Here is a 15,481-nt window from a genome sequence, read left to right as displayed (position 1 = left end):
ATCCAAAACTGAACTACATGTCTTCTTCCCAAGACAGTTCTCTTGTGTTATCTGGATCATCTCAGCATCCACTCCCACTCACCAGAACAGCGCCCAGGAGCTGTCTTTCTCTTCCTTCACATCCACTCAGACTTTAAATCATGACAGTTACATTTTCTAAATATTTTTGGATGTCTCTTTCTCTTTCTTCTCTTGCCACTTCTCTGGGTCAAAGTCCTCATTGATTTATCTCTGAACTCCTGCAGTAACAGAGCCTGTCTCCAGCATTATCCCCCTCAATTCTGTGCGGATGTCACTTAGATGATCCATTTAAGATGCATCTCTGGCCATGTGACTTCCCTGCTTAAAGCCTTTTATTTTTTTTTATTTTATTTTATTTTATTTATTTTTTTTAAATATTTTATTTATTTATTTGACAGAGAGAGAGAGATCACAAGTATGCAGAGAGGCAGGCAGAGAGAGAGGGGGAAGCAGGCTCCCCGCTGAGCAGAGAGCCCGATGCGGGACTCAATCCCAGGAACCTGAGATCGTGATCCGAGCGGAAGGCAGAGGCCTAACCCACTGAGCCACCCAAGCGCCCCTGCTTAAAGCCTTTAAAACCCTTCAGTGGCTCCTCGTTGCCTTTCAGATAAATCCAAGCTCCGAAGCGTGGCCCATGTATCTCTCTGTGGCCACAACCTCTGCCTGCCAGATTTAGCTCCTGATACTGCCTGTCCCCTGCTTATGTTCGAGGATCACTGAATTCCTTGCAGTTCCACCCGCACCCCTTCCTCCCCACCACTGGGGATAGTTGTCTTTCTGCCGTGCAGGCTCCTGCTCCAAGCGCCTGTTGTCTCACTCCCCTCACCTTGTCGGGGCTTCTGCATTTATTCAGGCAGCTCAGCTCCTCCTCCAGACCTTACTCTAACTGCTCCACACCCCTTTTCCCTAAGCTGGGTTTCTGGGCGCAGATCTCTACCATTGCATCTCCTCCCATTCATTTATTCATTCCACCAGCTAATCAGCAACACTTGTGTGAGGGCAGATGATTTTTAAAAGGTCCTTCCCTAATGGAGCTTACATTCCAAGGAAGGGAGATACATGATAATAAGTAAAAATAGATGTCAGTAGGTGATAACGCTGTGAGGATAAATACAGTAAGAGGGATGGAATGTTCTGAGGTTGGAGAAGAGGCTGCTATTTAAAGGACATGGTCAGGGGAAGCCCTCAATAATGCTGTGGCCTTAGAGCAGAGACCTGCTAGAAGGGAGAGTGAGCCATGCACACGTGCGGAGACACCATAGTAAGCATGTCCAGACTGTTCCGTGATCGGTAAGGAAGGCAGTGTGTGTAGGGCAGAGTGGGTGAGGGGAGAAGGCGGCCTAGAGACTTAGTGCCAGCCAGGTCATGAGGGGAGTGTAAGGCCATTAGAAGAACTTCGGCTTTCGCATTTACTCTGAGACCAAGGCCAAGGAGGCGTCTGTGCAAAGAAGGGACAGGCTCTGGCTATGTGCTAAAAAGATCCCTCTGACTACCAGGCTAAGGTAGGGTGGCGTAGGGGTGGTGCTAGAACGGGGCAGGGGTGTGGAGACCAGTTAGAGGAGCTTGCTGCAGTAGGCCACATACATGGTGACGGAGGCTTAGATGGACCAGAGCAGAGCCAGTGGAAGCAGCAGGAAGTGATTGGGCTTTTGGATATATTTTGAAGGTAGAGCCCCCAGGATTTATAAAGCATTGGATAAGGAGTATAAGAAAAAAACAGGACTCAAGGATGACTTCCGGGTTTTGGTCTGAACAAAATTGCTGTGGAGTAGGAAGATGGAAGGAGAGTTTGGGATAGAGGTTTAAGCCACCCATCAGTCTTCCGATCGGAGATGCTGAGCAGGGAGCTGGAGGTGTGCATCTGGACTGCAGAGTAGAGGTCCAAGCTCGAGGTGTCAGCCTGCAAACTGTCAGCATTCGTTGATATTTCAAGGGTGTGGAATCAGATGAGATGGAAGACGAAAGGGGAGATGACTGAGTCCTGGAGCATTCCAAACTGTGGAGGCCACCGTGATGCAGAGGGCCCAGCCAAGGATGCTGGGAAGGCATGGCTAGGGAGGTCACGGGAGAACCAGAGAGAGCAGGAGCTAGGAAACGTGTTTGACGCGGGAGGGAGTGAGACCGGTGTGCAGGGTTGCAGATAGATCACGTGGAGATGAGGACATTGTGCTGTAGATCTGTTTATATAGTTGCCTCCTTCCGCTGGCCGAGAATTCTCTGGAAGCAGGAACGCCTCCAGCAGTGTGTTACCTACTGCTCGGAGGTGGGTGATACACACAAGTCATTTAACTCATTTAATGGCTGCTTTGCCTCAGGCCGGTTGTCTCAGTATCTCTAAGCTCCAGTCGCATTTGTGAAACGGGGGAGGGATGGTATCTCTTCCACGGAGTCACCCTGAGGCTCCAGTGAGAATGTCCAGGTGAAGCACGAAGCATGAGCCCCTTGATGGCATTAAGCCCGTGACCGCTGTCATCAGCGTCACTGACATAGTGTGCCTAGCGTGGCGCCCCTCCTGGGGAGCAGCAGGGGGGAGTGCGTGAGTGCATTGCCTGTTTGTTTGTGCGACTGTTTCATTCAGGGTCTCTCCCTGTGTGCTTGTGACGTACTAACATGGCACTTCGGGGGTTTCTCTAGGAGACCACACTGATCCTCACGGAGTGGGTCCGGAAGAAGTCCTGGGGCAGAGCGCAGGCCATGGAGCTCCCCAGCTACGGCCAGCAGCTGCTGCAGCAGCTCTACACTCTGTGCAAGGAGCAGCAGTTCTGTGACTGCACCATTTCCATCGGCACCATTTACTTCCGGGCCCACAAGCTGGTCCTGGCCGCTGCCAGCCTCCTGTTCAAGACGCTGCTGGACAACACAGACACCATCTCCATCGATGCGTCTGTGGTGAGCCCCGAGGAGTTTGCCCTCTTGTTAGAAATGATGTACACTGGCAGACTACCCGTGGGCAAGCACAACTTCTCCAAAATCATCTCTCTGGCCGACAGCCTCCAGATGTTCGATGTGGCCGTTAGCTGTAAAAATCTTCTGACCAGCCTTGTGAACTGCTCTGTTCAGGGTCAGGTGGTGAGGGACGGCTCCGTACCATCCTCAGAGGTATTCAGGAAGGAACCGGAGAAGCCTGACATAGAAGTCCTTGCCTCTGAGGGCACTGCAGACCCTCGCCCTTCCCTGGAGGCTTCTGCCCCTCTAGGGGGTCGTGTGAAAGCCGAGGCCGAGGACGCAGTGGATATGGTTGCCGGAGAGATGAGTGCGGGGCCTTCCACTGCCCAGGGGATGCAGGGGAACACAGACACCCCGGGGCAGACTCCTCGTCTATCTGAAGTTTGTTCCCCCTCCCCTGCTGTACAAGCCTTTAGAGAGGCAAAGGAGGCCAGCACAGAGCCAGGTAACCTTCATTTAATAGTTCTTTTGTAATCTGTCCTCCCATTGTCAGTTACTACATCCAGTGTTCTTTATGAATTTTTTTGTTTCAGTGATAAATTTTACCAAAAACCACTGCTAGATAGGAAACCAGAATCCAGTCCAATCCCACATAGAATCTGAAACAAAACTGCTACTGGGGGATGGTTCTTATTTTATTTTATTTTTTATGATTTTATTTTTTTAAAGTCATCTCTGTACCCAACATGGAGCTTGAACCCATAACCCTGAGATCAAGCATTGTATGCTCTCCCAGCTGAGCCCGCCAAGCATCCCGAGGGGGCATTCTTCTTCTTTTAAAATGTCTGTGTTTTTGAGTGTTGGAAGTCAGAGGATAAGCTGCAGAGCAGAAGGCAATACTGAAATAACAATGTGCCAAGGGTGTTTTTGTTTTGAGAGCGAGAGAAAGAAAAAGAGGAATTGCGAGGGGGCAGAGGGAGAGAGAGAATCCCAAGAAGTCTCCATACCCAGTGCAGAGCCCGACTCAGAGATCACAGCCTGCTCCAAAATCAAGTCGGACGCTTAACCAACGGAGTCACTTGAGCGCCCCTGATGGACCAGTTTTGATGCTGACCCATTATTCTAACCAGGAGGACGGCACAGAGGAGGCAGCTGGTTAGGGCCATTGTTTTCTGTTATCCACAACTGATGTGCTAGGTGTCAGTTATAAATGCTGCATATAACCCAAAGGTTGTCAGCTTAAACTTTAAAAAAAAATCATCTCAAGTAATGACTCACTGATTTGTGTGTGTGTGTGTGTGTGTGTATGTTTTGTTTTGTACTCAGAGTATGAGAGGAAACAGCATCAGCTGAATTTTCTTCTAGAGAATGAAAGTGTCTTCTCTGATGCACTCTTGGTTACCCAGGATGTTTTAAAAAGACTAGAAGAATGTTCAGAAATTAAAGGTGCACAAGAGGAGGTAAGTACCATGAGTTTTATTTGTTTGCTGATATAGTGTTCTCTGGATACCAGATCAGTTTCCCATGTGGGGCAGAACTGTGAAAATACAAAACACTTCAGGGTCTCAGTTTTTTCAAACTTTAATTTTTTTAAAAAGAATTAGTTGTCAGAGAGAGAGAGAAAGAGAGCAAGGGGAGTGTCAGGCAGAGGGAGAAGCAGGCTCCCCTCTGAGCAAGCAGCCTGATAGGGGGACTCAATCCCAGGACCCTGGGATCATGACGTGAGCTGAAGGCAGATGCTTGACCAACTGAGCCACCGAGGTGTCCCTCAGACTTTAATTTTTTTTTTTTTTTTTAACATTTGTTCTCTAAAGGGCCGTCTTAGAAAAGTACTAGGCAAGATGGTTTCAAAACTAAGTTATATTCTGATCACCAGACTTACAACCATTTTGATCCAGGATACTTAACTAATCAAACCATTTCCACCTGAGTAATCGGGGATAAAATGAGGCAGAAAGTAGTCATGGACAACCCCAAATCCAGACTAAATGATAACAACCAAAGTAGAACATTAAGAAATACTTAAGGGGCGCCTGGGTGGCTCAGTGGGTTAAGCCTCTGCCTTCGGCTCAGGTCATGATCTCAGGGTCTTGGGATCGAGCCCCGCATCAGGCTCTCTGCTCAGCAGGGAGCCTGCTTCCCCCTCTCTCTCTGCCTGCCTCTCTGCCTACTTGTGATCTCTCTCTCTCTCTCTCTCTCTCTCTGTCAAATAAATAAATAAATCTTTAAAAAAAAATACTTAAAACCTGGTATGAAAAGGATCTAATGTGTATACCTTATGTAGTAAATTGCGTCCAATGTTTAGGAATACAGTGGCCATTTTCCACCGTGAAACCACTAATAGTGAAATTTATTGAATACTTACCATGCTGTGCTTGGCACACATGTTATCACATTTAATTCTCACAAAAATCCCCCGGGATGGATACTGTTTTATTGATTTTTAGCCCCCATTTTACAGATGAGAAGAGCGGTCTCATGTATATAACCTGGCCAAGGGCACAGAGCTCGTAGGACTGAGCAAGAATTTAAACGCAAGCATTCTAGCTTTAGAGCGGTGCCCTTGCACACTGGGTTTTACTGCCAGTAGGGGAAAATGCTACACATATGTCACGTATGTTTAAGTGTTTAGGAATGGCCTGACAGAAGACTGCCCAGTGGTTATCATGCTCTTAACTGACCTTTTCCTTCTTTCAATATCTCATCAAGACGCATCCCCACTGGGGGCTTCCTCACTACCTGACTTCTCATCCCTTGAATGTACAGGATTGCCTCCGCAGCCACTTTAGAACTCCTCTAGCTTCGCCTTTCCCGCAGCCATGCCTCCCATGCTGAGCGGTGCTGGCAGAGCCAGTGGGCACCGTCCCCGCAGGCTTGCTCATCTGCGTGGTGGGGAGTGTGTGGGGGAGGCCTCCCGTGTCACTGTAGGCAATTGAGTGTCTGTTAGTTACCTTCATCCAAGCAGTAACTGCTTTCTACTGTACAAGTATTTCCCAGATTCATAGCAAGTTACTTAAAAAAAAAAAAAACAAAACCAACAATTCAAGGTCAAGTATTTCTTTTAACCTTGGTTAATTGACAGTTGACTGTAAATTACTTTCTTAAGAGAACAGCTTTTTATGACACTGGGTTAACCCCAATGACTCTGTTAGGGAGGTGACAGGTTGTAAAACCTTGATATTCTTTGTACTGATTATGCTGAAGGACATTATGGTTTTATATTTTTGCACGTGGATGTTCTCTTAACTGTTCAATCTATCATTTTTGTCACAAGTCTGTTGGCGTGATAGCTTAGAGACACACCTCTTCATTTTCCCTTGCAGGACTTCCTCTCCACTTAATTTTGGTGACAGGGGAGTAGTAGCATTCCTAGATCAGCAATACTCAAATTATTAGGGTTGCCTGCGTACTTACTTGAGCTGTGTTTTAAGCATTTTTTCCTAACACTGGTACCTAAAAGTGTCTGGCACATAACGGGTGCTTGAGAAATTTTTGCTGTACATGGTTTCATCCAACATTTTTTTTCCCTCCCAATTCTTGTCCTAATCTTCTGGTGACAGTAACAGTAGTAGTACTTAGAACACTGATTCACTGTTGGGGATCATTATAGGCTTATGTTATTTCTTCCACGGTTTTAGAGGTCAGAGTAAGAGCCCTACAAATCACTTAGTGGCTGTATTTAAAACTGATTCTGTTACATTCCATAGTACCTTTCAGCTGCAGAAAGAAAAAGAGAAAAAAATACTTGAAGAGCATACGATTCCATTAAATAAAATACAGACTTTGTACTTGGGCCCAGTACTTCTCTTTCTCCTTTAACTTTCTTATAGACAGGGTTATTAAAGTATGGTTGACACACAGCAAGCTGTATGTATTTAAATCGTACAGTTCGGTAAGTTTTAAAACCCGAAGCCATCAACACAAGCAAGATACTGAACATACCCATCACCCCTAAGTTTCCTTATGCCCTTACTAATCCCTCCCGCCTGCCCCTTTCAACCCACCCATCTCTAGGTGACCCTGACCTGCTCGCTCTCTATAGATGAATGTGCATTTTCCAGAGTATTATGTATAAAGAGAGTCATGTAGTCTATATTCCTTCTCATCTGGCTTCTTGCCATCAGCATAATTCTCCTGAGGCTTATCCATCCTTATTTACTCCTTTTTAGGCCTGAGCAGAGTTCCATTGTGTGGATATACAGTTAGCTGTTCAGCTCTACCATTTGCTAGTGTTGTGACCTCCAACAACTTAATCTGTGTAAGCCTTAATTTCCAAATTTGTAAACTGGGAATGTTGTCACCTACATCACAGGATCATTGTGAAACTAATACAGATTACTGATGGAAAACTCACACTAAAATACCAGACATAGAGAAAAAGAGCTCAGTTGGTGGCGCCTGCTGTTTGTTTGTTTATGCGTTAACTTAGTATTTTTAGACTTAGTTGACTTTGAAACCCCTTTTTACTTAACGTCTTATAATATCTTAGTGCCACGGTCATTTGCTCTGACACATGAGATGGATTGCTGTTACTTTAAGCCTAATTTGCAAGTCATGCTTTCAAATAGGGACCATTATCCACTTGGAAGTACCTTACTGAACTGCAGGTGTAGTGTCTGGTTCACAGCCATCAGTCTCTAGAACAGTGGTTCAGTGTATATGAAAATCATCCAGTGCACTCGTGAACGTGTACACCTCCAGACCTCATTTCCAGAGAGTCTGATAGTCATAGAGCTTGGGCATCTACATCTTTAACAAGCTGCCGTGTTGCTGTTTTGATATCAGTAAGACACGTTTCTGAGAAGCGCTGCTAGAGAAGTTAATGGCTTGCATAGTTCTTAGTGTATGATGGCAGATGTCACAGTGTCTATGCTGGCACCTCGCTGTTTTGAGGGGCCACCGTGGACACATTTTTCCCAAGTGTTATTCTTTACTTACGCCTTGATTCAGCAAATATTTACTGAGCAGCTGGTGTGTGCCAGGCATTGAGCTGGTTGCTAGGAAGTCACATATAAATAAAACTGGATCCCTATCCCTATAGAGTGTCTTGACAGCAGAGAAATCCTGCCACATATGTAATTATTTTTTTGGAGTCACCAAACTATGGAAATCCCCAAAAGGCCTCAGTACTGAAAGCATTTGCAAACTGCTCACTTGAAACACCAGTCTGCATTTCAGCTCCAATTGTAAAGGCTGGGGGTTTGTTGTTTTTCTGTTTAAAGAGTTTTAGCTCCTAAGGAGCTTTGAAACACTTTTTGTTGTTGTTATTTGGTTAATCGGCATAACATTAAAAAGACAGCTTAACATTAAAAATAATCTTTGCTTAGATGTGAAATCTGGAGGCTTGTGAAGGCCTGTGCGTGTTCTAGTTGACACGGACTAGCCTGTTTCTTTTCTGAAACACAGACACAAGGTGTGCACCTGGCCTGGACTGAGTTTCAGGAGGACACCATGAACTAGTGTCCTGCTTATTTTGTTTCCTGAGATAAATGATGAAAGGTGGCAAAGCCATTCCCTAAGCAGTGATTGCAACAACGCAGGATGAGGCTGGGCCTCTTGGATTGTGTGAAACCAAAGCCAAAACTGATTAAGGAGAAATCTCTTGGGTGCTGGGATGGGAAAGCGGCTTCTGCCCGTCTTTATCTTGGTGTAATATCCCTGCCCATTAGAGAAAGCAGATACTGACCTAACAGGCTTTCTGGCTGAGCTGAGCAAAACCTATGTTTAAAGGCAAGCTTATAATTTTTTTTAGCTTTTATGCAGGAACTTTTAATTGTCTTCTTTATTCCTAGCCATGTCCCTGCTTTTAATTAAGTGTGTATATAGCAAAGCGAATCTTTGACTAGAATTAGGAGATAACTTCTACTATTGATTTCCTTGCTGTTTGATCCAGTTTTCACTTGAAGTTCCAGAAAGTCTCCCAAAGCTTAAGACCTAGGAGCTTTTTTTTTCTCTTTCAACTTTGTTTCAAAGGCAAACAAGCCTCCTCTCCTGTATGAATCTGATGTTTCCGACCACGTCACTGCTTTGGAGAGTTGTCACAAAGTGCAGGTCTGTGTTTTGTGGACTGTGTTCACTGACAGGCTAGGGTAACCCTGTTGAGAAGTGAGCTAATAGGGTTCATTTTGTAGGTCTATGAGAAATGGAAGTAAGTTGTTTTTCCATATCTTCTCTCTGCTAATTATGTCATCTAACATATGCAGCCATCGATAGAAAGGCTATTGGTTTTATGGCAAGAGAATTTCGTTCAGTTAAATATTTATGGAGCACCTACCAGTGTACCTGTCTATGTACAAATCCCCAGGACCAGGAGGAATGGTGTTGGTTGTCCAGATAGGAGCCAGTGTTCGACGTGACGTTGACCATAGCAGGTCCAGGAGAGTGCAGTGTAAGTGGATTCGGTTACACTCAAAATCTGAGGTGGCAGCTAGTGAAAGGGGTGCTAAGTCAGTGGAGTAAGCTCGGGGTTTCCTCCCAGGTACGCTGCTTACTGGCCATGAGAGCTCAGGCGAGTTCTCTCACCTCTCTGACTCTCATTTAAGTAGTCATTGTAATGGGCGCCTGGGTGGCTCAGTTGGTTGGGCATCTGCCTTCAGCTCAGGTCATGATCCAGGCTCCCAGCATGGCGTCCCGCATTGGGCGCCCTGCTCGATGGTGAGTCTGCTTCTCCCTCTGATCATGCCCCTTCTCATGCTCCCTCTCATATTCTCTCATATTCTCTCTCTCTCAAATGCATAAATAAAATCTTAAAAAAAAAAAAAAGAATAAAAGTAGTCCTGGTAATAATGCCTCCTAGAACCAACGGGAGGAGTTACGTAGATGGCACGTACACACAGTGTCTGGGATGGCATTTGGCTCTTCCGGTCTGTGTCATGAGTGCCATTGTCTGGCCCTTGGCATTCAGGGAAGGTGTGAGCGAATAAGAACACAGCATAACTCAAACAAATCCAAAGGCAGTAGGCAGACAGTTGGGAAAATAAGTAAATTCAAAAACCTTAGAATAAGGCAAAGATTAAATTTTTAAAGGAAAGGAAATTGTCCCATCTTTAAGTATATTGACCTATAGTTCATTCATAAATCAAAGTATGTTGATCACACGTGTGACCATAATTTGGTATGAATTTATTGAAGTACCTTTAACTCTAAGAATCAAAGGAATTCCAAATGTTTGCTTAAAGAGCCGAACTCTGTTTTGGGCTGACGTCTTATGTAGCAGTCAGTGACCCTCAGCCTGCCACAATAAGGGACGCCCTCTGTTTAGGCAGATGGGCTATTTCAGAAAAGGGCTCACTGCACGGAGGAGCCCCAGGCAGCTTAGGGGGCTGATGGAATAACAGTTAAAACACTGGCTCTGGTGCCAGGTCCCCAGTAGGTTCTGGAAGAAAGAGCAAAGAGCAGGGCTGTCCGGGCAGCTGACTGCTCCCTCCTGGCCCTTTCATCAGCCCACCCCTGCTCCTCTTCCCAGATGGTCACACCCTGGCGTCACTGCTGAGCAATGAAGTTAACAGTTTAATTTCACTGCTGAGCAGTTCAGCAGAGGAGGAGACAGCAGAGAGGATAATGAGAAGCGTATCAGACGGCTCTGTTGATGAAAGCGTCCCTTCCCCACCGGCTCAAATGATACTGCCAGACAGATTGGGTCCTGAGAGACGTGGATTCGCGGTACTCAGAGCTTCAGGAGAAAGCACACTGGCGTAGGGCAGATGAAGATGGCGAAGACGGCTAAATGCTCTTATCAGTTAAGATGCATCGAAGAAAGGAAGGAAGGAGAGGAGAAAGAGAGAAAAACCTGTTTACTGACGGCACTCGCATTGAGGGGGTCTATATTAGGTATCTCTTGCCGCATAACAATTACTCTTAACATTTAGCAGTTTAAAAGCACACACAGTTTTTACCATCTCTGTGGGTCAGGAACCTAGGCATCCTTCGCTGAGTCCCTGGCTCAGGGTCCCTGGCAGGTCTGTAGTCATGGTATATTGGCCAAGGCCACAGACAGCTCAGGACGCGGTGGGGCAGGGCGGGGGATGGCCCCTTCCCAGTGCACTCGTGTGGCTGTTGGCAGGGTTCTGGAGATGCACTTCCAAGCTCGCTCACTGAGTGTTGGCTGAAGACCTCCGTTCCCTGCCACGTGGGCCTCTGTGTAGGGCAGCTCACAACATGGCAGCCTGCTTCCAGAGTGAAGGCAGAGAATGCCCCCGCAGACAAGAGGGAAGTCACGGTGACGGAGCCTCCCAAGTGCCCCCCATGACTCTTGCCATGTTCTTTCCCTGGGAAGCACGACATCAGGTGCAGCCCAAGGGCGTGAATGCCTGGTGGCAGGGTTGTTACGGAGCATTTAGAGGCTGCCTACCACAGGTCCCTGCCGCTGTCCGGGCAAAGGCGCTCCTTAACGAGATTTAAGGCCGACTAACAGCGTGGAAGGTTCAATAAAGGCGACTGAAAGCCATTCAACTGAGCATTCAGCAGAGTTGGTATTTCATTGGCTCATTATTTTCCAAACTGGAGACAAGATGAGTTACTCAGGTTCGTGGAAGTTACTTAATATAGATTCCTAAACTGGCCTTTATCTGAATTTATTTTTGTACATGACTAAAAATCATAGGAAGCTTTTTTTTTTTTTTAAGTTTACCTTGGCTTTATATGTCATGTCCATTCTGCGATCAGGAAGCACGCTCAAGCAAAGCCAAGAAACACAGTCTAACTCGTTCCTAATTCCTGTTGATTTGGGAGGAGGAGAGAAAGATAAAAATCTCTCTGAACAAAAATTTTAAACCTGTGATTACTACCAGAATTGATAAGAACTGCCTAGCTGAACTTTGCAAGTATAGATATTCATGAGATACTTTCATGTTTTGTGTGTGTGTGTGTGTGTGTGTGTGTGTGTGCAGAAAAGCGTAACTTTTTGCTTTCTTGTGAGGAAACTCTTCTTTTACAGTATTGACACTAAAAAACATCAAAGGTAGGTTGTAGTTTTGCCAAGTAGAAATATAAAGGCTGTGCACATGAAATTAACTTTTGGTTCTAGATTTTTTCTAAAAATAAATTCATTATTACTAAAACAGAAATTTTGACCCTTCCTTCCAGTAGGCCTTCTTCCCACTAATTTTATTTATTTCACCACTGGAGTGGCTGGTATTTTAGTACTTCCAGGTTGAAGGAGTCCAGATGGCAGCATGTGGTGCCAAGACCTCTGGAGGATAAGGCATTTCTAGTAGAAACTGTGTGGCTCTAGATTTAAATAGAAAGCTGAAGATTAGGGAGCTAGTTTTCAGGGTTATTGGCCTAGAGGTGATATGAAAGCTGCATATGTAAGGGCTTTTCCAAAGGGAGAGCATACAGGAGAACAAAGTTGGGACCAGTTTTTGGGACTGCTTATGGGTAGGGATTTGGAAGGAGAATCCATGAGAAAGGCCGAGCAGGGGGGATCAGAAAGGCGGGTGCTTATCCATCTTGAATGCTTCAGTGTTCTGAAGTCAGAGGAGCCATGATACAGAAGCCGTCAGGATGCCAAATACCAGGAAAGGCCAAAGAGGGCCTCACTCGCCAGATCCAAGGAGCACGGGGTTCTTGAAGCTGGCTGATCTCTCTTTCCGGTTACTTGTGTCCCCAGACTATAATGGGATGTCTTGAGGGTGAAGAAGGACACTCAGCATTCCAGAGAATCCTGGATAAAGTCAGAGATGAGAGCCTGGACGTTCAGACTGTTGTGTCACTATTGAGGCTGTACCAAGATTCCAATCCCGCAGTAAAGAGAGCGTTGTTAGACGGAAAGGCGAAAGGTGTGGATGCAGTGCGGCCAGAAGGTAGGAGAAAACCCCGTCCACCTGAGTGGCTTGAGTTTTATTCTGGAAAGATGCTGTCAGGTTTGCTCCAGTGATACATTTCCTCAGCGGCTTAGTTATTGTTCAGTGATTTTCACATCAGTTCTACACATAATTCCAGAAGCTGGTGGTGACAAGTACACAGCCTGAATTTGAGTCTCCATTTCAGTCCCCTAGTTAACTAGTCTAACACCTTGAAGTTGGAGAAGACTATCAGTGGTTCTCCTGCCCTTCACAAGCCACACATCCCAGTCAGTGTTTTGAGTGCCCAGGGTAGACTGGTTTGCCGGCAGCACCGACGGCTGCAATTTCTCTCGTGTGGGTTAGGTACAAAGCAGTGGCCTTGCCAAGCAGAAGTTAACCTCTGGCTGGCTCTGCGGCTTTGTGTTTCGACAGATAAATGAAACATTTTTTCCTTTCATAGAGTTTAAACAGAATAATAAAGTATTTTCCTCTCCAAAAAGAGATTCTGCATTCGGGTGCTCAAAATAGGCTGAGAATCACTTTACTATTCTGTTAGATCTCTCTTGACAGACCATGCTGTCATTTTCTTCAAATTGACTAGCTTCGCCTATGCCTCTCTCTCTCTCCCCCCCCCCCCCCCCCCCCGCCCCAGGGAGCACAGAGGAGGGAACGACCTTGTCTGCTCTGTTACTAGAACACAAAGAGGACCTGATCCAGGGTGTCACACAGCTGAGACCTATCCTGGAGTTCCTGGAAACAGCCACGGAGGAATTCCTGCCTGACACTGAGAAAAGGGTAACTGGGATCGAGCACCTCTTCCTCCCTCCTGAGTTTATGTAGCCCTTTTTTTAACCTCTTTTGTGGCACATAGCACTTTTTCCCTTGCAGTGTTTTTGCACCTACTGCATGGCAAGCACCCAGAAATTCACATTCTTGAACATGTCTCTTTGTGTCCTGGGTAGCAGCTGGCCGAGGGACTCACACACTGCCCTGCGATGAAATGTTTGGATACGTGGATGGGTATCCAATCCACGTATCCACGTATTTGGGTACATGGATAGTCCTGCTCCCACCTGGTGGGCTGCTAATAGGAGACTGTTGCCCCAAGAGTGAAAACGTTTAGACACAGTTGTAATTATAATTTTGACTCTTTTATTCTTTATAGAAATGATACACTGTTCACCTGTAGGAAAAATTGGGGAAGTGAGCAAAAAGAAAAACAATTAAAATCCCTCACCATCTCACCACTCAGAGATGATCACAGCTAACAGTTTGGAGCACATGCTCCCACTTTTTCTCAGTTGAGTCATCCTAGGATAGGCTTATACAGAGTACCTTTGGGTTTGTTATTTAATGCATTGTCGATACATTTCCATACTATGATATGGATTTTGGTAGCTGCGTTGTATTTTATGTAGCGAACACACCAGAATTCGTTGATTGTTGCACACGTGTTTCCAGTTTTTTGCCGTGGTAAATGGTGTAGAGCACATCCTTGCACACAGATCTTTGCATACTTCTCAAACTCTTTCCTTCGAGTAATTTTCTAAGAAGTAGAATTTTGAAATAGAGAGTATGAAATTTTTCAAGTGTTTGCTATATATTGCCAAATTGCCCTTCAGAAAGGTTGTACCAATTTACTCTCCCACCAGCCAGCTACTGAAATCCTCATAAAACTGCTGGCATGACTTCTCAAGTCAACTAGATAACGGTATTTGTTGGTGTTATTGATTTCAACTTTGTGCTAAAAATATTTTTATATCTGGAAGGAAGGAATAGGGACAGAGAACTTCTGTGGCATCAATTCTTAAAACTCTGGGAAGTGGCTTACATGTCTGGGAAGAGAAAATGTTTAGAAAGCAGTGGTAGGATGGCTAAGCATGGATCAGTAGTGAAGACTGGATTCTGAATTCCTTTTTTTCTCAGTGGTCATAAACTGTAGTTTTTTCATATAAAATGGGAACAATCCTTAATCTTAAAATTATACTTTATAAATTACGTGTTCCCAAAATTATAACTCCTTTGAATTTCCTTAGGGAAAGATAATATACAAAATAAGATTAAGATTCCTTCATCTTAAGACTGAATTTAATTTTAGGCACTCAGTTTAAGTAAGTTGCTTATAGCTCTAGAAGTACCTGATTCCCTGTTTAGGGATTTCATTCGATTACTCATTCAAACCTTTTCCTTATTAGCTAGATTGAATGTGTCCTTTGAACTATTTCATTATCTTGGTAAAACAGCATTTATAGGAAGAGCCCAGACTCAGCCTCATTCTCTGCACCAAGACAGACCACACACTGTCATTTTCCTCTGTCACTTTCAGTTTACTTGACAGAAAGGACTAAAGCAGAAGAACGTAAATTAGTTATAAATCACAGAAACACCTCTTGGAATTGGGGTTCTACCAGAGCTTCATTAGCTACTTCTTGTGAAAATTGAAGCCAAACAATAAAGCAGGAACGTAGAGGTGAATGTTGATCAAATGGCCACAGTGTGTGGGCATCATGTGGAACGTACACTTGGGCCTTTTATTTATTTTATTTTCATTTTTATTTTTTAAGAGTTTATTTATTTGACAGAGAGAGAGATATAACAAGAGAGGGAACACAAGCAGGGGGAGTGGGAGAGGTAGAAGCAGGCTCCCCCCACAGCGGGGAGCCCACTGTGGGACTCAATCCCAGGACCCCAGGATTATGACCTGAGCTAAAGACAGACGCTGAACGACTGAGCCCAGGCACCCCGCACTTGGGCCTTTTAGAACTCTCTCCTATTACAGGATGATGCTA

At 45.2% G+C, this 15,481-nt stretch overlaps 1 protein-coding gene across 3 annotated transcripts in view; it reads left to right on the top strand.

Annotated features, from left to right (window-relative positions):
* The window catches only part of LOC111154600 (zinc finger and BTB domain containing 40), a 73,890-nt gene that overhangs the window by 33,307 nt on the left and 25,102 nt on the right, over window positions 1-15,481 (top strand). For all 3 annotated transcript variants that reach the window (XM_022514284.1, XM_022514283.1, XM_022514282.1), the window contains exons 3-6: window positions 2,656-3,412; window positions 4,234-4,367; window positions 12,518-12,710; window positions 13,345-13,487. In XM_022514284.1, the coding sequence (XP_022369992.1) occupies window positions 2,716-3,412; window positions 4,234-4,367; window positions 12,518-12,710; window positions 13,345-13,487 (1,167 nt within the window). In that variant the 5' untranslated portion in view covers window positions 2,656-2,715. The remainder of the gene's footprint in view (window positions 1-2,655; window positions 3,413-4,233; window positions 4,368-12,517; window positions 12,711-13,344; window positions 13,488-15,481) is intronic.

The sequence above is a fragment of the Enhydra lutris genome, unplaced genomic scaffold, assembly GCF_002288905.1.
Source record: "Enhydra lutris kenyoni isolate GAN:26980312 unplaced genomic scaffold, ASM228890v2 scaffoldscaffold38, whole genome shotgun sequence".
NCBI classification, from domain to species: Eukaryota; Metazoa; Chordata; class Mammalia; order Carnivora; family Mustelidae; genus Enhydra; species Enhydra lutris.
This window is presented reverse-complemented; position numbering and strand designations above follow the sequence as displayed.